This window comes from Geospiza fortis, unplaced genomic scaffold (genome assembly GCF_000277835.1).
Source record: "Geospiza fortis unplaced genomic scaffold, GeoFor_1.0 scaffold190, whole genome shotgun sequence".
Taxonomy (NCBI): Eukaryota; Metazoa; Chordata; class Aves; order Passeriformes; family Thraupidae; genus Geospiza; species Geospiza fortis.
In genome coordinates this window covers 2,024,807-2,046,945 of record NW_005054328.1, presented here as the reverse complement: position 1 = coordinate 2,046,945, position 22,139 = coordinate 2,024,807, and the positions used below count along the sequence as shown (strand labels likewise).

Genomic DNA, 22,139 nt, shown 5'->3' with positions numbered 1-22,139 from the left:
GGAAGTTCTAGATTAACATTTAAAAAATTGGTACTTAGAAGATGGAAAGTAAATTACTTTGGGCTCTACTGTCAGTTGTGGGTGATAGCTGCGAGAGTAACATGACATAATTTCTTCCAAGCAAAGAGTACCATGGCTCAGAAAAGCTTTCATATCTACAGGTCTGATTAATGTGAAAATTTTTTTAAAATTTCTGTTTTCTCTATTTGTTTATTCCATTTTATCTATGCAGTAGTCATGGAAGCACCCATCTACATGAGGAAAAATATGAAATAAAAGAAAAAAGGATATATATACATAAAAAGAAGTCTGGATAATGCAGCCTTTCAAATGAAAAATTCATGATAGACACATTTCCCACAGCTGACCCTGCAAACTAAAGAAAGTTCAGACAAAGATCAGGGTCAGCTTTAGGGCACAGGCAATTTAGGCTTTCCCCCAGAACAGCAAAATATCTGTAAGGTTACTGCTTCCTTTGCCTCTACCAGCAGCTACAAAGCCATACGAGCCACTGTGTGCAGGTAGCTGAATTGTGCAGGGCAGGAGCCTCCACTGGCAAAGCAGGAATAGCCGTGATTAGGAGGAGTTGCCCTCCATCTGTCCCAGCTCTTGTCTGCTGCTCCTCCAATCCTGCTCCCTGGCCTGGCCTTACCGTCTCTGTGTTGGGTCAGTAAACTTAGATTTTATTTACACTTCAAAGCCTGTGCTTCCTCTGTAATATGCAAGAGGTCACTATAGGCACAAGGGAGGAATTAGTTCTTGGATGAATATTAATATGCTTTGTCTCGGATTTTTGACTGACTCTCTCAAAAGGAAAGCAGAGGGCAGGTAAGCACATCATGGGAATCAGCAGGATTCTTTGATGTCCCCACATAGTCTCTAAGCAATAATAAAAAATCTGCAGAGGAAAACAAACAAAAGGCAAATTTAGGGCAAAATTCCAACAACATGCATTAGCTCGCACAATGACACTCGACACTCTTGGTGTTTCTGGATGTCTAAGAATGTCACACTCAAAGCCTGTAAGTGCTCCCTGCTGCAGGAAAGTTCCCTGTTCCCATAGGAGGTTCTACTCTGTCCCAGCTCAACCAGCTCCCTCCTTGCCCAGGCCTTGGCCTTTCATGTCCCTCCTGTACTCCAGAAGTCTCTTGAAGTGAGAAGAGGGAACCCTTCTCCTACTTTCAAGATATTCTTCCTTATCCAGCATGTCCAAATCCAGCAGGAAGGGAGCTTCATCCCTGCTGCCTGCCCACATCCTGTAAGGCAAACAGGCCAGGCAGAGCTGATTGGAGAGCTGGACAGGGATTGCATGGTGCTAACATCCTTCACAATCCTTCACAATGGGCCTGCCTGGCAGAAATGTGGGAGTGGGGAATGTCCATTCATCATATAGCCTGTAAAACCCAACAGATGCCAAAGGATAAGGAACACTTAGTACAGAGTATTATGGTAAAATTTCAAAAAGGCGGAGGAAAAAAACTTGTCAGGGAAAAAAGAAAAGGAAGTTCTAGATTAACATCCATTCATGTTTTTCTGGATCAAGCAAACCACTACATCAGTGTTTTAGAGAGTAGAGGATGTAAAAGGTGCCACTTGGGAGCGCACAACCCCACTTGGGAGCACACAACCATCATCTCCTGACTGAGAAGAGCACAGCACATTTCATGGTCATGTTGTTGCATGGTAGTTAATGCACTGAATATAAATATCCCATTCTATAATCTTGCCTTTATAAACAGATTTTGGAAATGAGAGAAAAACAAATACTTTATGATTAGCAGAGTGACTTAAACTTTAGAAAAATCACTTCTTACAAGAATCAGCTGTCAAATGTTCCTGAAAATAATGTTTATGATGAAAAGTCTTACATGCAACTATTTTCAAATGCATGCTGAGAAGTCTTGTAGTGCTGCTAATAAAAGCACAGCATACCTTCAAATAACATTCATTATAACTGTGGAGAAGTGCTACATTTGCAAGGAAAGGAAAGTCATGCATTTTTCATTCTATTCACTCATTGCATTAGGGACTTGATGTCATAAAAACTGCATAAAGTCACATATGTATTTCCCAATTTCTTAAACATCTCTTGCCTATGAGCTCCAAATGACTGAAGGGAAGAAGCTGAAGATCTTTAACTCACTTGCACTGACCCCTTAAGAAATTATTTGCTGAATATTTAGGTTAGAACCTGCCAAACTGCAAAATAGAACAAAATCTAGAGCTGTAAAAAAAAAGTCTACCCCAAAATAAGGCATTCTGTCTTTTTTCACCTTGTTGAATAAAAGTTATGTCTGAAACAAGCACCAGAGTATAAGAATTCCATCATTATTTCTGCAGCTGAGTAGCAGGGAAAAAAAATAATTGTTCCCTGTCTAAAAAGTAGGGATGTTGTGTTAGCAATGACTCAAAGCCACAGCCATTATATTTTCTTAAAAGCTTTTACGACACAAAGCATACTGCATGCCTAAAAGTCAGGAAAGCTGTTGAAAACCTATTTATTGAGTTTTTAAAATGTATACTCTTTACTCTTTAAAACTTTTTTCCCTTTTTAAAGCCTTTTTCAATTCTGGCAGTCCTGTGTGTACAGTATTTCCTGTAGCCTTTTATTTCCTGATATATTGTGCATTCCATGGGAACTGATGGAATTCAATCTGGAAATTCAGGTTTTATTAAAGTCGCCAGTGTTAGTGCTATTAATTTTAATATGGCAGCAGAACCTACCTGGTACAGAATATTTCACACTTTGTTCCTGGCTGCATTTCATAGCTGCTTTTCTTAGGAATATTGAAGGGAAAAAAGGTCTTAAAACTGTTTTTGGTGTGAAAGGGCAGGAACTACTCAGACAGTGCTGTATAAGGTTGGGCAGAGGATTAGGGTCTAAACAGTTGTCTGAAACACTACTGTATTAGTTTTCAACTATTTCCCCACCCTACTCTCCAGAAGATGGAGCACATTTTCTTCATCATGTGTTTAGAAATCTAAATTCACTCTTTATTACCATGAAAGGAAAAACCGACTACCAAAAATAACATAGTCTGGGGTTCTTTTAGGTGTTAGCTCTGTTTCAGAGATGGGCTTTATTGCACTGGCTGTCACATGTGTGTGCTGGGAGCTGGACATCACTACAGACTCCTGAATATTGAATGTCTACATCCTACACCAACTACTTTAACTGGGCCTGCCCAAGATCACCGAGCAAGTAATTTAAAAAATTTATTTCACAGTTTTTAAAAAGATAAACAGCCTCAGCCTCACACACATAAATACAGGCAAAGTTCTGCATAAGACACTTAGAGAAAGGTGGGCAAAAACAGGTGAGGGATGAAGAGTCCATGAGAGGTGTCCTTTGAAGCCGTGGAAGAATGGGAATTGCCAGGCATGGGCAGCCAGGGGGAGGGATGAGCCCGGAGCAGGCGTGGGGCCCCTTTCAGACAGGGCTGTGCAGGGGCAGCTCTGCACAGTGAGGGTGTCCAACTGCAGGCCAGGGGAGACTGGAGCTCCGTGCTGGCCACATGGTGGTGGCAGCTGCTCCACCCCCTGCACTAGTCCAGAAACAGCAGGAAGATGCCAAGCTGTCCTTAAAGTAAGCCTAGTGTTCTGAGATTTCACTACAGAATTAGAAGAAAGCCTGTGGCACAATTTTCCATATCTCTAATTGAAAAGTTCTGAAATGCCTGTATCAGATGTCACTATTTCAATATCTGACACCTCAGAAAGGTTTTTCTTTGCTGTAGCACCTTTAAAATATTGTCTATTTCTATTTTCCATTTACAACTAGTGCAAAAAATAAAGGGGCTTTTTTTCCCCCTACTGTCCGAGATGATACCTGATCACTTTTCTCCAGCATTCTTCTTTCTTCTTCATATTTTCCTCCTTCTGCAGTTAAAATTTCTTCTGTACAGTTAAATTTCTTCTCTTTGCAGTCCTCCTGTGACTGTGTAAAACAGTATGACAATTCAAAAGGGAAGCAATTTATGCAATGTATTAGACAGATGTTATTTCAAAAACCAAGAAATTTCAGCAGTAAAACAAACAATAATATTTGGCTTCCTAAACAGTAAGAAATGTAATTTGAATTTGTTTTAATTGTAGCCACTAACAAATTGTACAGTCCAGGTAAATGTTTATCCCAAAATCCTGGCCATCATGGAGGCAGCATTATTTCTGGAGAGGTTATTGCAAAACAAAACAAAGCTGCAGTAAAATCCTTCAGCTGCTCAGATGTACTGCATCTCCGTTTGAGGAGGCTGGGTCATCCTCAGGCTTTCAAGAAGGACTCTGAGAGACAAATACTCTGCAGGGTTTATTGCAAGGATCTTTTTCTGTGGGAGGGAACCATTGATAAGGAGTACATGATGGTCACATCTCTGTATGTGTAACTGATAAAAGCCTCATTAATTATTGCCATAATTAATCTCATGTTCACACATTGTCCCCATTAATATTATCCTGCTACCCAACAGTTAATTAGGTGGCACACTCATCACTCAGTCTTATTTCCAAGTAATCTTTAGGAAAAAATCTCAGGGTTTTGCACATTCGTGGATTTTCTCTGCCTCTGGTTCAACCTCAGCTGCCTTAGGAGTGTCTTTGCTTGGCACAGTTTTCTGTTTGGCATAACCAGCATTGTCACAGAAAAGAAAACCCCGTTGTTTCTTGCAAGAACCTCTCTGGAAGTTCCCAGGATTGGAATTCACTCATTCATTGTGCCAGGAATGCTCACCATTTTTTTCACATCAATGGATATAGAGGGTAAGAGCTCTTCTGTTCCCTTGAATATTTTTATGTTTTCCTTATGTGTTCTTGGATCACAAACTGACAGGATTTTCTTGACATTTTTCCCCATCAGCTTCTCTCTGTGCCATTCTACTTGTCTCTTGCTGCTTCAGATGTGCAAAGAGTGTTTTTTATGAAGGTTGCCTGACGTTTGGAGAAGTGAACAGGTAGGTCTAGCAATGTCATTTTCTCAAGCACCTCATACAATATTCACTAGTCTGAAAGTTGTCTATAAATTGAAGATGAGGGTGAATAGAAGAGTTCCAGCTGGCCCATATTAGGATATGTTAGATTGAAGGAAATATTTTGATCAGTTAGAACTGCCCACTCAGAGTATCCCTGAGGAATTGTAAACACATTAAAATAAGTTATTAGCATCTGGTCAGATTTTAACGACAACATTCTGCCCAGCTGTCTCTGAGCCGGGAACAGCAGGAGCAATTGGAATAGAACAAAATCTACATCACATTTTCAAAACATACTTAGAAATGCTGAAATGAAATTACTAATCCAAGCGAAAAATTTTGAGAGAAAGTGAGCACTATCTATTTTTCCAATTTAACACATGACTTGTTTAAATTATTAAGCTATCCAACCACTTCTGTTTTACTTTAAGGCTAAGCTTGTCTTCCTTCAAATATTATTTCTTCTTCATGACCCCCCAAATACACAACATAAATGAGCCAAAACAAGTGATAACTTTCTTTAAACTCAATTGGTAATTCCAATGACTCATTAAAATGACTGTGTGAAGTACTGAAAACAATTTATATTGCTGCTAAGAAAATTTGCTTATCCAGATGCAAATCTTCTCATATAATGAAAAAATGTATAATAATGTATAATAATGAAAAAAGGTAAGACCCCGTTGTGCACCTATGAAAATAGCAGGAAGAGAAACCTCAGTGCTCCACCACTTTTTCAGTCACACTTTGTAGTCAAGCCTACAAACCACCCGTAATTCTTCCTCTTTGTTACAGTGCATGAAGGAGCTCTCCCTCCAGGAGGGATATATATGTGTTGCTGCATGTGGTTTAATTCCACTTTGTTCCAGAAAATTAATCTTGTTTGGAACTAAAGGGCTAAAAACTTGAGGCAGTTTACAGATTTTACACGACTGCAATAATTATAATTGTCTAATAAAGGCAAATATAAAAGGCAGAAATAAGTTCAGAAATTGAAGGGCCAGTATCAAAAATAATTTGAAATGTGTATTTTAAATATATTATTGTCCTGAATAAAATTAATTTAAAACCCCTGGTCTTTGCAGCAATATAATCAGAGAAATATTTTAAAACAAATAATACAGACTTCTGTGCTGGGAGTGTAAGGTTAACATTTGTCATGTCATAAATGAATGAAACTAATGAACTTTACATGTCATGTAGTCCAGCTGGAACAAATATTAGGCAAAGTGGCTCTGCTGAGACTAAAATGCCCTAAATAATGCATTTCCCTCACTTATTAAAAATCCATGGTCTTGCTAGAAATGCTGGGTTTAAAAAAAATTTTATTATGATCAAATGGTACAAAAACTTTGACTTTCTAAGTTGTTAATCTCCTCTCTTTGGAGAATTCAATATTCTCCAGCATAGGAGAGTCTACTTGACCTCAGACTGGAACTTTTTTTAGTCTGTTCCTTGTTAGAGAATAACTCATGCCACCTGCATTGGACTGTTATAAACAAGTTGTAACTTGGGTGCTCTGAATATCCTCTGCTCCATCACCTGCTCCATAACTCAATAGAATTTTGTATCTCTGTCTATAGACAGGGCTTGGCCTTCCAGCTGTGATCTTCCCAGCCATCTTAAGATGCCTTACATAGATTGCACTGATACTAATATCAATTTAAGCAGCTAGTGTTTTAAAAACGCTACAGTGTTTTAAACTAACAAACAAAAATACATAAAAATCTTAAATGGAGGCATATTTGCAATAATGGCATTAAATTTAATGTGATTCACGTTTATGAATATTTACAACTTAAACTGCTGTCAGGGGTGTTATAGACTTTTTGGTTTTAATTGCAAATGCAAGTAACTTCTGACTTTAAGTTGAAGATAACATGCAATTTTTCTCCCATAAGTCCTTAACATTTCTTTCTCAAACTTTCTATGAAGTTCTGTAGAGGAAAAAACTAAACTCAATTTCAAGCAATGACATCCAGGTGTAAATTAGAAGGACACAGAAATTTCACTTTCATTCTGTAGAACAGTAAGATCATTACATGCATCAGTAAGAACATGATTAAACCAAGCCTGGATGCAAAATATTTTATTTCTTCTTCATTTTACTGAATTTACATATTTGGCCTTGTCTTTCATTCTTCCCCAGCTGGTAGACTTTAAAAAATTAAATTATTGTAGTATACAATATTTGTAGAATAGTGGTGCCAATAACAGAGTTTTATAGTCAAAATTTTATACAGAGTCAAACATTCCTTAACAATCATCTTTATTGCCATGCAGTTTGGAATAATGGGCTTTCAAGCAGAGCTGGAGCAGGGAATTGCTGGCACAGAAAAGCCTGCTGGGTTGACTGAAAAAACAAAAAGTATTATTCATGAATGGCATCTTCATAGCTGAGGAGTTCAGTTCCTAAGGTCCATCTTCCCATAACAATTGCCATAATTTTAATTTATCATTCTAGAGATGGAAAGAAATTAAGTTGGGAAACTATTTTAACACATTTCAGTCCTTTCTCCTAAATGTATATGTAGCCTAGAGCAGTTGCTGAAGCCCTGGTTAAACTTGTCTTAAATAAAATAAGCTGAAAGTTCCATTCTCATCCCTATTCTATACCCTCTATATCTACACCTAGCTATCCCTGTATCTTCTTCACCATTTCAGAATCAGACGCTGACACTTCAAAGTGAAACAATAAAAATAAAAATTATGCTGAATAAATCTTGAAGAACTTCACAATATGCCTACATGATACTGCAAACCTTGAATAATAATAATAATAATAATAATAATAATAATAATAATAATAATAATAATAATAGTGGCTTGAGGAGAATGCATGCCTGAAAACATAAAGACAGATTATTTTAATGGTATTATGTGGCAGGGTAGAAGAGAATAGAGTCACCATCAGCTGCAGTTACAAAAAATAATGATTTCTGCTTTTTTTTTACCCTGCTGATTAAAAGGAGGTTTTGCCCTCTTATAAACAATTCCCTTAAAAACTATGGCAATAAGGTTATTGTTAGTAATACTTAGTAGTTCTTTCAGGGGGAGTGAAGAGAGTATTTTATGGACAGCTCACTAGTTTTTTCCTATTTTTAGCTTCCCAATGTACCTGTAAGTTCTATGAGCAGTCAGAGTAACAATGTTTCATCTTTGTATTGTCACTGCTACTCAAAAACAATTGGAAAAGTTAAAGGAAACTTGTGTACCTTAATCCAGTCATTTTATGTGAGAACAATCCCAAATATTAATTTAACTGTCATTTTTTGAAAAACCAGCTCATGGCATAAGACTTCTGCACCCCAGTGTTACGTGAAGGTCTCTTGGGGGATGGCACACAAACCTGGGGCCGGTGGCTGTAAGGACAATTTTCATGCACTGTGGGTTTAACATTGAGCATCCTGCCTGCCCCCGGACAAGAGTGCTCTGGCTGCTCTGGACTGCTCAGGTCCACAATCCAAGCACAATGGGCACATTTAACAAGCCAAGTCTGCACTAAGGCATCTGGCCCAAAGTCCTTTTTAATATCAGTAAGATTGAAATGTATTCCTACAATGAAACATAAAGCCAGAAGGATCTTCCCTCTCAAATATCTCCTTCTATCACTGTCTCACAGAGTTACATTATCCAATTCAAAACATTGAGAAAAATCAGACTACATACATCCAAGGCACAATTTAGAAGACCAAAACACTCCTCATTCTGTAACTTTCATTCCATGAACTGTTTTCTCATACAAGTGACTGCATAGTAAAAGGGTAGAAAAAAAGTATGTTCAGTGTTTTGATTTTTCTTGGCAAGCCTTAAAGTGCTCGTCTGATTATGAAATTGTAAGACAATCACTGGTTTTAACTTTCTAATTTCATGTTTTTCTTTTCTGTTTTAGGTCCTTGGTCAACACATTACTTGAATTGTATCATGCAACTTCTATTTTGTTTTTTGTTTTTACCATTTTGTAAACTAATAAACTTTGATACCGCAAAACTGTCTGATGTTCCCATTCTCTACAAAAATTTGCTCTCATTTTTTTCCTGTTGCACAGTTGAGAAAAATAGAGAAAATGGGCAGAAAGTTTGAAAGCACTTTAAGTTCTTGTACCTTGTCAGATTTTGTTTCCAAACATTCCAAAATAAAATGCATCAAAAAGAGTATTCCAGGTTCTCCATTTGGGGCACTCTAAAACTGTCACAGTGTCATATAGCAGTGTTTGCAACATTTAGATGGATGTCTCCATTTTTCTAGGTGTTTGTAAAGGCCCAGGCTGTTTTCACATAGATTTCATTATTTTAAATTCATGAAAGAATTTTTTTTTAATTTAATTGAGAGCATTCAACAATGGGAATAAGAGATGTTAAATCCTCCTGAAGCTATTGTTTTAATCAAGAGTTTTCATATTTGGTTTTGATTCTATTGCTTTGTAGAAGTGCATTTCTCTTTGCAAATTCACTGCTGCTGGGGTTTGCTTCCAAGATTAGCATGGTATCTTTCTTGTTTAATATGTATTTTAATATGATATATCTATGGTAGAAAATTATGCAGAACTTCCATACAAAATATCTTACAATACAAAACAGCCATGGTGTCCTTGGTATTTTTTACATGTTTTTATGTAAATGTACTTACAAGTCCACTTACTTCACAAGAGCATTTTATTCTTGATTGCATAATTTTTAGCAAGGACTTTACTCAGAAAACTGACTTTCAGAATGCTTGAGCAATAGTATGTAATTTTATCTGGCAATCTCAGAAGCAGAAGAGGTAAAAGGTTCTGTAAATGGTGAAAATGACTTGTCATGTTATGGAAATAACCTACCACTGACCTACTGTCCATACCAGGTATCTGATTATACACCTCACCTTTCTGTATAATATTCTTATCTTCTACTCAGAATTTTGGGTATGCTTTAAACATCAGCTACTCCTGTATTGTTTAAATTATATCTGTGTTTCTGAAATGCTTCATCTTCTAAAACTGCTGAAAAATGAAAATGCCAAAGACAGTAGTGAAGGTTCAACATCAGGTTTCTCAGCATATGAATTTGATGCAGGTCTAAAAGTAAAATTGTTCAGTTAATAGTTATCTGCTCTATGTCCAACTGTTGTACTTAAATTATTAACTTGAAGTCAAATTTTTTTTAAATATTAAATGTATTGATTTCATTGTTTCAAAACTTGACAGAAAGACTCCTCTTCAGAAAATTTTTAATTGAAGTAACAGAAGTCCTTTATAAAGCAGCAAATTATTTATATAAGCATATTTATAAAACAGCAAGCTGAATTACTATTTTCAGCCATGCTATGGCCAATGCATATGATAATTATAATCAAAGAAATAATTAATTTTTAATCCCACAAGAAACTGATATTTCAGAGGGCTTGTACTGGTACAGTGACCAAATATGAAATTGTTCAAGGCGGATGTGACTCCTTTCTGCAACAGACTGACTTCCATAAAGTCTAGGGGAGCTTCCATTTCCCAAGGACAGTTGCATCAATCAAAATACTGACAGGCATTATGTGAAGAGAATTCTTCACCTATACTGAAAATTCTATGTGAGTTGAGTAAGACTGGCTGACTTGCACCAATGAAATGTTTATGGACAGTCAGACTTTAGTGAGCTGCATCACTCTGCTGCTCTCAGGCAGACTTGGCTACTGTGAGGGAAAAATTGTAGAGCAATGAAAGCAGTCATGGCTTGGCTTTTTTCTTAATGGTCTGCTCTTAATCTTTATGCAATGGAACAAGTGAAGAGTTCTTTGCATTTTATTTCTTCAGTCATTGCAGAAGTAAATAATACTACTGACTTCCCAAAAAGAATTCATGGTAAAGATCCCAGTGAGATGAGGTCAATGTCATAACACATCCTAAATCAAACACACAGTCTGTGGCCCTTCACAAATTACTTAGCTAAGCAGGAAAGTCTGTAAGACAGGGTTGTCTGGTGCTGAACAGAAGGTTGGTTTTGATACGCATGTGGAGATAGCTAAAGAATCATCCTTCATTCATAACATATAGACAGGATTAGTAAGCTTTGCTTGCTCAATGCCCTGAATTCTCTAGTGGTTTAAATTTTCAGGTCTTGATTTCACAAATTTTTTCTCACTCTTTAAGTTTTCAATGTCAGGTAGAAGTAAATAGTCCTGAGAATAATGAGAGAAGATTACCATTACTAAGCAGTATTTTATTAAGATAAAAAATACTCTTCTTGTGACATCATGTGAGAACGACATTTATGTTTGAGGTTGAGAACATTGATAATGAAGCACAGCTGCAAGGTATGGAAATTTTTAAAATAAGATGAAGGCTTCTATAAGTTACACAGAACATCACAGTAGTGGAGTGAGCAGCAGAGCTAGAGCTGTGGTCTCAGGCTGTCCTATGAAAAGTTAGACTAGTCAAGAGCTCCAGTGTGGATGCTAAGGAAAAAGGTTGATAGAGAAAAGAGTTTTTAGGACTGGAGGATGGAGGAGAGATGGTGTGCATTCCCAGTGAACTCAGGTTCCCTGGAGTTAGTGGAGAAAGAGTTCTATGGATTTAATGGACACTGAACCTTGTTTCTGGAGGTTCCATACAGACAGACAGAATGACAGTCTTAGATCACTGTGGCTCTTTTGTCTTGGCTTTGCAGTGAGAAAGATGAATGTAATCAGTAATCAGTGTAGTAATCATGTGTTGGGAGACACTTGTGACACATTATGTTAACGATCCTCTTCTCTTAATTATCTTAATCCTCATATTACTTGTGTCCTAGTTAAAAATTAAAGGCCTCAAACATAAATTCAGCACTTTGTCTGTACACAGCAGTCCTGTGTCCAGGGATTTAATGACATTTCAGGCACCAACAAAATATGTAAATTTGAATGCATCTACCTTCTGTATCCATCTGGTATTGGCATCAGCAGAGCTGCACACAAGGTGATTCTTACTCTGTATTATGAACCAATCTCTTAACTGCACACTTTTCCATTCTTTGGTTATTTCTTTCAGCCAGCAAGTATGCAAATATATGCATAGACATTGTAGCACTGTAACTTTCATATACAGAACATGTACAGAATACCCACCAGTGGACTTGGGAAATATGTCAGTGCTTATTATGCTCATGAATGAAAGGAAATGCCAGGACCTCTTAAAGTATAACATTCTGGGCTTGCTCATTAATGCAAACCCACTAGGAAAATGTCTCATGACAATTTGACCTTTCCCTAACAATTACTCCTTATTCGTGGTCAATTAGAAGGTTTTCTCTCATTTAAAAAAATATGAGGGCCAACTAATAAGATACCTTAAAAAAAGTTGTGGAAATGGCAGGGTTTTATTTTTTGATAAGTCAAATCTATGTATTTCATTCCCTCAGCATGGAATAAATGCCTACACGGACAACTCCTTTTACAAAGATGTAATATAGCATGGGCACAGGAAAATGCCTCTTAATTTAGTGTTTTCATGTCTTTGCCAATGGGTGTCTAATTTTTGTTACAACGCTCTTGGTACAATACTGTCCTGCCTTAGCTATGCAGTACAAAAAAAACATCTGGGGAGTTCAGCAAACAACTTTGTGAGAGGATAAGAGGTGGCTGAAATTTGAGTTGCAGTTTTTATTGCAGACATCAGCTTTTAATTCCATTGTATTGTTTAACCTTCAATGTGGTTACTCTGGGAGTATATTTAATTTCATTGACTTATTTTGTGCCCTGTGTGGATCCCTACACCTGAATGTTAGTTCTAGAAACTAAACTTTTTGCTGAAATGAAATATGCTGAGACTGAGTGTCTAAATCTTCCAAGTTTGTACTTGTAGAGGTTTGATAACATAATTGTCTTCTGATGTGAAAATCTCATCTAGAAAGCAAACTGGTGAAGTTTTTACAAATAATTCCTTTGTGATGAATGATGTAAGTGTATTTTGTGTTCTGGTGCAAAATTTTATACATATTTTTATGTGCATATGGATTCACAGATTCATAGAATAAGTTTGATTGGGAGGGACCTTAAAAGGCCATCTAGTTCAACCCCTTTACAATAAACAGGAATATCTTCAACTAGATTAGGTTGCTCAGAGTCCCATTCAATCTGACCTTCAATATTTCCAGGGATGCAGCATCCACCACCTCTCTGGGCACCATGTTCCAGTGTTTCACCAATCTTATAATAAAAAAAGAATTTTCTTTACATCTAGTTCTGAAAATCAATATATATTGATGTGATATATAAACCCAATATTTTAAATGCAAAGGGTTGGGAAGGGTTTGTTTTTCATTTCACTGACCAGCAGGTCAAGGAAGGTAATTCAGTTCTGAACTCCACTCTTGTCACAACCCACCTGGAGTACTCTGGTTAGCTCTGGCCCCCCCAACACAAAAAAGACCATGGAGTCCAGAGGAGGGCCATGAAGATGGTCAGAGGGCAGGAGCCCCTCTCCTATGGAGACAGGCTGAGAGAGCTGGGCTTGTTGAGCCTGGAGAAGAGAAAGCTCTGGGGAGAACCTTACTGTGCATTCCAGGACCTAAAGGAGATGTACAAGAAAGGTGGACAGGGATCTTTTACAAAGTCATGTAGAGACAGGACAAGGGAGAATGGCGTTAAACAGAAAGAGTGTAAATTTAGGTTAGATATTAGGAAGAAATTCTTTACTGTGAGGGTGGTGAGGCACTGGAACAGGTTACCCAGGAAAGTTGTGAATGCTCAGTCCCTAGAAGTTCAACACCAGATGGGATGTAGCCTTGAGCAAGCTGGTGTAGTGAACCTCCCCATGGCAGGGGTGTTGGACTAGATAATGTTTAGGGTCCTTTCCAACCCAAACCATTCTTTGATTCTATGAAATGTCTAGGTCTTCTCTGTTTCATCCATAGTTCTTAACTTCTTAAGATTTAATTTTACTGAAGCCTTGTGTAGACAGAGGAAAACCTTGGTAAAATGAGCTGTAAATCATTGCAGTGCTGATTTCAACATGTCACTTATGTAGACAAGTCATGCAGCAGTAACATGACACCTGTTAGACAAAGAACAGATCAGTGAGCCCTGGGTTTGGGACTGGTGCTGTGCCAGAGTAGGTGCCCAGCAGCCCTTGATGTGAGCCCATTTACTAACAGGAACCAACGCAAACGGTTGGGTCACTGGCTGTCTGTCTCTTCCAGCTGGAGACACAGTGATTGCTAAGAACTGGCAGCTTATAAAAACAGGTGATAGATGCTCAGAGATCATCTTGGTATGCCCTCAAGGCCTTTTAAGTTACTTTGCTTGTAATAAGAGGATGCCAGAAGACCTTTATAGTCTATGTATAGACCATATGTATATATATATATATATATATATATATATACACACAGCTATATGCCAGGCATGCAATATATGTATTTATATATGGCTGTGTATTTCTGCTTCAAATTTGCTGCAGTTTCAAAGCCACTTCAGTACATCTTTCTCCTGTAGTTGTCTTTCTAAAATATAATCTGCCTAACAAATGCCATCACAATGGTGTGTGCTGGAGTGTGTGCTCTCGTGCGGAGAGAGATGTCTGTGGGGCTGCAGGCTCATCCCATCAGGAGATCATCCTGCATTAATGCCTCAGGCACTAATGCTAGCAAAGCTGTTCCGAGTTCTCTTAACTGATAAGTGACTCTCACTCCTTAGCAGCATAACAAGTAATAGCAAGAGCTTTGTAAACAGAGAACATCACTAGGCTTTGCTTTTCTAATCTGTCCGTATCCTTAATCATACAAGAAACAGGAGGACATGGCAAGAGAAGAGTGTCTGAAGCTTTTATTGAAATGAGGTGGCAGGACAATTGCCACCTCATTCAGGCAAGGATATTCCCAATGCAAAACTTTGCTCTCCTTTCATGTTTTCACTGGCCACTGGGAGGAAATTAGGATGATGCGAGTGGATCATCAGTGGGAGAAAAATTTCCTTACTGCCAATAAGTGCTTTCGCCTGAAGGGGGCTGCTGAAAGTTCCACGTGAAGAATGGTATAGCACTGGAAAAGGACAAAGGCACCAGTTTGGGCAGGTGGCTTGGTGGAGGACATAATTTATTGTGAAGTCATTGTGGCCAGATAGCTGCAAGCTGAATTCAGAGAGTCACATTCCTGACACTTTAGATTTGGATTTCAGCTACAGTTATCCCATATCCTAGATCCATGCCAAGCCCCAATGGGAATATCATAAAAATTCTGCTTCAGGTGCAGTAGATGGCTTCTTAAGGTTTGAATATTTTTTCATTGCTGCTGTTGTCTTTTGGGTAAATTGACACAGTTTGCATCTGGAGGGGCTGTATTGTTTTTGTAATCACATTTTATGATTACTGGCAAATAATAGCTTTAGCTTTTCACAGAGGGAAGCAGAATGACTCTGGCATACAAGTGTTCCAAGCAGAGAGCTCAAAGCTCCAATCTCCCCTTGCAGACAATATAAACTGACAGTGTGATTATGTCCCTTCAGAACAAGAATGTGCTTTAGAGGTTCAGTAAAGACTTGCCAAGCATAACTATTAAACATAGAACCTGCAGAAATCCCATCACTCAAACATGTGTATGAGGTATTTTGTTCCAATATACCTTCTTGGTGATGGCATTAACATTTTCATATTTACATAAAGTTAAACTTATTGTTAAAAATGTTTCAGTGGAAATACCATATACATGTTTTTTCCCATGCTTGATGCTTTTTATGCTTGCTTTTCAGCATAGCTAATTTGGTTTTATCATGTTTTCTTGCAGCAGTTAAGATCATGGAAGAACCAGAATCATCAGGTGATGACATTTTTGTTACAGCCAGCACTTATGAAGAAGGGTTGCCTTTCTTTACTGCTCCAAGTGATGTCTCTACCGTGCAGCCTGGAGCTGTCATCACCGATGTGCTGCCGCCAGTAGCACCGCTGCCTGCAGCTACCAGCCCGTCCTACAGCCCCTCTGAGATCATTGAGCAGTCCCTTGAGTTACCAGGTCCCTCAGTGCCAGCCCCTGAGGGCGTTCCTGTGGATGGCACCGGGATGGGCGTGCAGGACATCGCTGCCGAGCTGGATCAGATGGGCGCCGTGAGCACGGCTGCGCTGGACGAGGGCAGTGGCTACGTCCCAGTGCTGACCACAGAGACTGCAGAAACCACCCCAGCACCCGTGCTCAAGTACGTCACCACCAGCTCCATGACCACTGCAGCCAAAGGCAAAGAGCTCGTGGTTTTCTTCAGCCTGAGGGTAACCAACATGCACTTCTCTGATGACCTCTTCAACAGGAGCTCGACAGAATACAAAGCACTGGAACAACAGTTCATGCAATTGGTGGGTGAAAATCAACCTGAACAGCATGAGTGGTTGCTGGGTGCAGTTTAAAGGAATACACTGAAGTGCACAGTATTTTAACAATACTAAACCCTACTACAGTTCAGTCTGATAAGCTATATTTTAAAGGATCCATAAGCCTGGGATGCTCTTAGAATCTGAAGACAGGGTTTATGAAGTCAGTGATGAAAGATTTTACTTGATCAAGAGAACCCAGATATATGCCTAGCATGTAATTTATTTGGCTTTTTCTTAGATCCACGTCAACAGTATAGCAGTGCTGATTATATCTGAGACTTGTGTCTGCTTGCTGCATTTAAAAATAGGCTTTTAAAAATATATCATAGCATAGACTGTGATTAGATATGGATTTTCTCTGTTGGTACAATAGGGCACAGGTCAGCTCAGCTATAACATGCCTATTATACTGTGCCCTAACCTGCCTGGATTGAATGTTTGAAAATAATTAAAGTTGGCTTTTGAGTGAGGTAATTTTTTTCTCTTCCAGATGAATAAACTTCCCAGCTGCTATGCATTTCATTACAGGGGAAATTGCTGCCCATCCATCTCAATACATTATTGAGAAAAGAGCAGAAATCCAGAAGATACTGCTAAACAGAAGATTGAGAAAAGAGCAGAAATCCAGAAGAAGATACTGCTAAACAGAAAAGTTAATTTGTTCATGGAGCTTAACAATTGTATTAAATTCAGGGAAATAAATCTGTGATGTGTGTACTTGATAATGAAAATTGACTGTAAGAGAAATTAATAGCAGGTAGACACTGACAGTAATTTAAAATAAAGGCAAATTTCTGTTTTGCAGTTACTTCCATACCTTCAGTCCAACCTTACAGGTTTTAAGCACTTGGAAATTCTCAACTTCAGGAACGGAAGTGTGATTGTGAACAGCAAAATGAAATTTGCCAAGACAGTGCCATACAATATCACAGAAGCAGTACACTGTGTTTTGGAAGATTTCTGTGATGCTGCAGCCCAGCACCTCAATTTGGAGATTGACAGCTATTCCCTGGATATTGAGCCAGGTAAGACTGCATTAGAAGTGTATGTGCTAAATCAAAACTAAGCAGACAATCTTTTTTCAGACTGTTACAGCTTCAGAAGTATGACTGTGCTGGAAACAACCGCATTAGAAATATCCTCCCAGTGATAGGGGGTAATAAGATGAAAAAAAATGTTGCAAATTCTCTGCAGATGTATTTTCTTACTGTAATGAAAAGCTGGGTGGAGCTGTTGGGCTGTGCATGTTCACCAGCTGCTTTTCAGAGACAAATAGAGTGATCTCTGGAATAAGTACTGGGTGGAGACAGGTATAAGAAATGCTCATGTGCACTTTGCAGGTCTTGCACTGGAGAATGGAAACATAATTTCTGCTGATTAATGTTGTAAGCAAACCATGGTTTAGAGCATTATTTGATCTTTTTTTAAAGGGATACAGCATTCAAAACAAAAGAAGACTGCGTAGGAATAATTGGATTCTACAGATACTCACTAATTGGGCATGACTTTATGTAGTACTCCATAGATTTGTAATTCTAGAATCCCTCTGGATTTATATCTTTCAAATAAGTTTGTAGTCTTTATTAAACAGTGGAAAGCCAGTAACTACACATCTGGACACTATTCTTATGTCAAAAACTTAGTGTTTTCAAAAACTACACTATTTTATAAAATTGAAGCCTAAATCTATATTCAGGCTCTGGTAGTTATTTCAGGGTTGAATTTAATTTCATTGTCATGGAGAAGAGCAATAGCAAAGCTATGCAGATGCCTCAAGCAGTTTTGGTTAAGCTGTCTTTTTATGTACAGATCTATGACAATTCTGGAACAAAAATCCATTTAAAATTCAGTTTCTAACCAGTTTTCATTTTACATAAGTCTTTATGACCACTAAAAGCATAGGTAGCTTGTGGTAAAGAAAGCTAACAAAATCACAGTATTCTACCCTCCAAATGAACCATAATAAAAATAAACTGGTGTTTGATGAATAAAGTATCAAATTAGTTAATTATAAAGAGTGAACTTTGGACTGCTATATCTTTCCTGCTTTAGTAATAAATTTTCATTAAATAAAAATTAAAATAAGAAAGATCCTAAAATGCAAATTCATAAAAATTTTTAAATCTTTCATCTTCATTTGATATGCTTTATTGATACGGTATTTCAACATTAATTCAAGAAAACAGAGAATTCATTACAGAGAGTTTTTGTAGAGAGCTGTTTTTTCGAGGCTTATAGGCTTATTAAGTAATTTATAGTAATATATATAGTTTATAAAGTCAAAACAGAAGAAATTGTGTTCACAAAGCCATTATATTCCAGTACAGGTGTGTCAAAGCCAGATGCGTTTTAATTTCAGAAAACAAACCAAAAAAATTAAACCCAACCTATCTATCAAGTTAAGGTAATATAAGCAAATTCCTCTTTATTGTGAAACTGAGAGCCATCTAGTGGTAATGATGTTCTACCAAAGTGAAACATGGATGGGAACTGACAGTCCAAAATCTACATCAAGAGTCAGCAGCTGCAAAGGGCTGACTGCACTGGTCATAAATAATACCATAAAGAAGGGCTTTTCAAAATACCTGCACGACATATTTCATTAGTACTTAATAATTAATAATTAATTTTTATAATTGATTTTTAATTTTTTCATTAATAATATCTGTGGAAACAGAAAATATAACAAAGTATGCACATATGTGTTAAGGAAGATGAAATATTATCACAAGAACTCAGCCCAGCCAAATGCTCAAGCCAAGCTCTACTTGTTGTTGTTGTTGTTTACCTGGTCTCACACTCCCAGTGCAGGAGCAAAGGACATACCAAGCCAACATGCACACTGCATATAGCAAAGGGAAATGGTGCACACTAAAACCCACTAGTTAAAAATTAAAAACAGGAATTAGCCATAAAATTATCGAGGGATTATAAATTGACAGCTCTGATGGATTCATTTCTACCACTGAAGCATATTCCAGTGTGTGTCTGAGATTTCCAGTACTCCTATAACAAATGCAATCCTCATTTTTTATTTAAATTAGTATTACTGTGTATCTGGTGTATAGAGCATGAATGGCTGCAGAAGCAAACTCTCATCCCAGTTACAAGCTGCAATATCCAGTACAAACCTTCCCTTCATACTACATCATTATAAAGGGCCACAAAGCCCAGCTCATACCTGAAAATCTGCTCTCATTTCCTTCTCTGCTCTCTTTTCCTGGTTTTGTTCACCTTTTTTTTTTTCCTTTCTGGTTTTATACATCTTACTGGGTTGTTTGATGGCAAGAACAGGATTTGTGTCCCCTGATCTGCTTCTCACGGTTTGCCTTGTAAGGTTTTTGCCCTGTGGTACCCAGGAAACAGACTCCATTAGACAGGACAGGTGGATGCAGCCCTCCACCTCATCACCCCATCAGTACAACTTGGGTTGGCAGAGAATGGGAAAGGAGAAGCAAAATTATGTAACAGCTGTCTCTGATTTGGGCCTTCCCTTGAACATCAGCAGGGTCCTTTTCCCTTAATCTCATAGAGGAATCCCTTACTAATACTTAAAAGACAAAACAAAAAAACAAGCAGGCCTTCCCAATGTTGGCATACCATAACACAAAAAAACCCCAACAAACAAAAAAAAACCCCACCCACACACAAAAACCCCACACTACAAAGCCTGTAAGCATATTCTTTGGAATATGACAGTATTTCTACATTGCAGGTTTTAGGATTGTGCAATATTCAATAATCTAATTCCATTCCTCTGTCATGCCCTAAATTATGTGTTTAAGAACACATAATCAGAGATGAAATTATTTCATAAGGCTGTAGCACAGGATCCATGAGTATGATGATAGCACTCACAGCAAAAACAGGGTAAAATCATCCAAATGTGAAAATCCTTGTCAATGAGATGAAAATAAACTCACTGCTTAACAGAGATGGGGTAAATCAGCGCAGATGTCAACATGACCTGGCTGTGTCCTGTACAGGAAGAGGCTGTGTGTCCTTCCAAGCTGGACGACATCCTCCTATCAGCCCACCAAGGGGCAGGCCAGCAAACAGGAGCTGTTTTCTCTGGCTGCCACAAGCCCTGCCAAGGCCCTTTGGGGTGATGCTTCTGTTAATGATTTACCCCTCCTTTACAGCTGATCAGGCAGACCCCTGCAAGTTCCTGGCTTGTGACAAGTTTTCCGAGTGCGTGCTGAACGAGTGGACGAAAGAGGCCGACTGCCTGTGCAAGCCGGGCTATGCCAGCCAGGACGGGCTGCCCTGCCGCAGCCTGTGCGAGCTGCAGCCCCACCTCTGTGTCAACGGCGGCAAGTGTGAGCTGGTGCCAGGAAGAGGAGCTGTCTGCAGGTAAAGAGATTGATGAGTTCTGTTAACAGCCCATAAACCATGCTGATAAGCCAACAGCTCGACATTCAGATGTTGTAAGTCACACTGCAAATACCCTTCTGAAGTATAAATAGCCTCACCATGGATAAATCCATTTCTGCCTGTTAATATACACAGAACATTGTGATCTAGTTATTTTTAAAGATGCTTCAGAAATTTATTAGAAATTCAGCATCATTGGCAGTGATGACACACACAAAGGCATGAATTAATTTCAAATTTCCAAACACATTTTGGAAAAATGGAATAATACATTCACAGTTTTGCTACCAATTACATTGTAGCATTTTAAGAAGTTACATTTTGTAAGATATATTAAAAAGAAAATCTTTATTCATACAGACTGTGATTCCAGACCACCCAATAAAGCACATGAAGGCTGAAGCTGCTTTCAGGGATTTCTGGAAAAGGCTTGAAGATTAGCAGCTCTTCCTTACTGCAAATATATTTCTTAAGGATTTTTAAATGGAATTATCTTAAGTCAATATTGAGAGCTACACAGTACTTGAACATATTCACTCTCTTTTCCAAAGTTTCTTCTCATTGTAAGACTAGACAATTCACAGCATTATGTGAAACTGTATACTAGACTGGCACAAAATAGCTGACCAGCCATGTACATAAGCAAGGATCAAGTTACAATTCTTGCATTTGTTTATTTTCTCTCAATACTTTGACTAGATTAACAATACATCTTTTACCTTACTTAAGATTAATATCAAAAATCAAGACCATTGGACAAATTAGTCAAATTATTCACTGTAACAACCCAATTACCAAAATTAATTTTCTTCAATGGTGGGTATCACAGGAATTATATTGAATTCACCACAGTTACTGCCAAATTCCTGACTTTCAGAGTCACAGTAGAGGAGCTGCAGCATTTATACTGGAAATCAGCCTGTGACCTAGAAAGGTCCTCTTCAAAACTTTGCGGAGGTAGCAAGGGGTCTGACCTACTCCTCCAAGACTGATGCACTAATGAAAATAATCCTTTCCCCATCCAGAAAAACCCTTAATGTACAAGTATAACCAAACCATCATGAGGAATTATAAAAGTACTAAAAATAATAAATGAATTTTTTTGTGAATTATAGCAAGTCACAAATTCCCACCAGTGTCAGACTGACATCTTGTGCAAACTTGTACTGTCAGAGAGAAAATTATGGCCTACTATTTGCCCTTGTGCTCCTTGCAAATTCGCTTCCCCCTTGTCTTAAAAGAGGAGTAGAGTTCTGCTACTTGTAGTAGAACTCCTATTCCAAACCTTACTCCCCAGAGTGAAATCACCACTAAACAGAATATAAGCTTCAAAGTTGTGTTCAGACATTACCTTAAAACACACCTGAACTTCTGAAGTTCTAAACCACAAATGTTATCTGTGGGGTTAGAAATTTGTCAGAGATATTTAAAATGCATTGTTTCCTTAAAATTTGTAGGTCGGCAAGGAATGTGTCAGTGTCTTTTTATTTAAAACTCAC

At 38.0% G+C, this 22,139-nt stretch overlaps 1 protein-coding gene across 1 annotated transcript in view; it reads left to right on the top strand.

Moving 5' to 3' along the window:
- The window catches only part of IMPG1 (interphotoreceptor matrix proteoglycan 1), a 51,893-nt gene that overhangs the window by 28,784 nt on the left and 970 nt on the right, over positions 1-22,139 (top strand). The window contains exons 13-15 of the mRNA XM_031057190.1: positions 15,689-16,248; positions 17,072-17,291; positions 20,409-20,619. Of these exons, the coding sequence (XP_030913050.1) occupies positions 15,689-16,248; positions 17,072-17,291; positions 20,409-20,619 (991 nt within the window). The remainder of the gene's footprint in view (positions 1-15,688; positions 16,249-17,071; positions 17,292-20,408; positions 20,620-22,139) is intronic.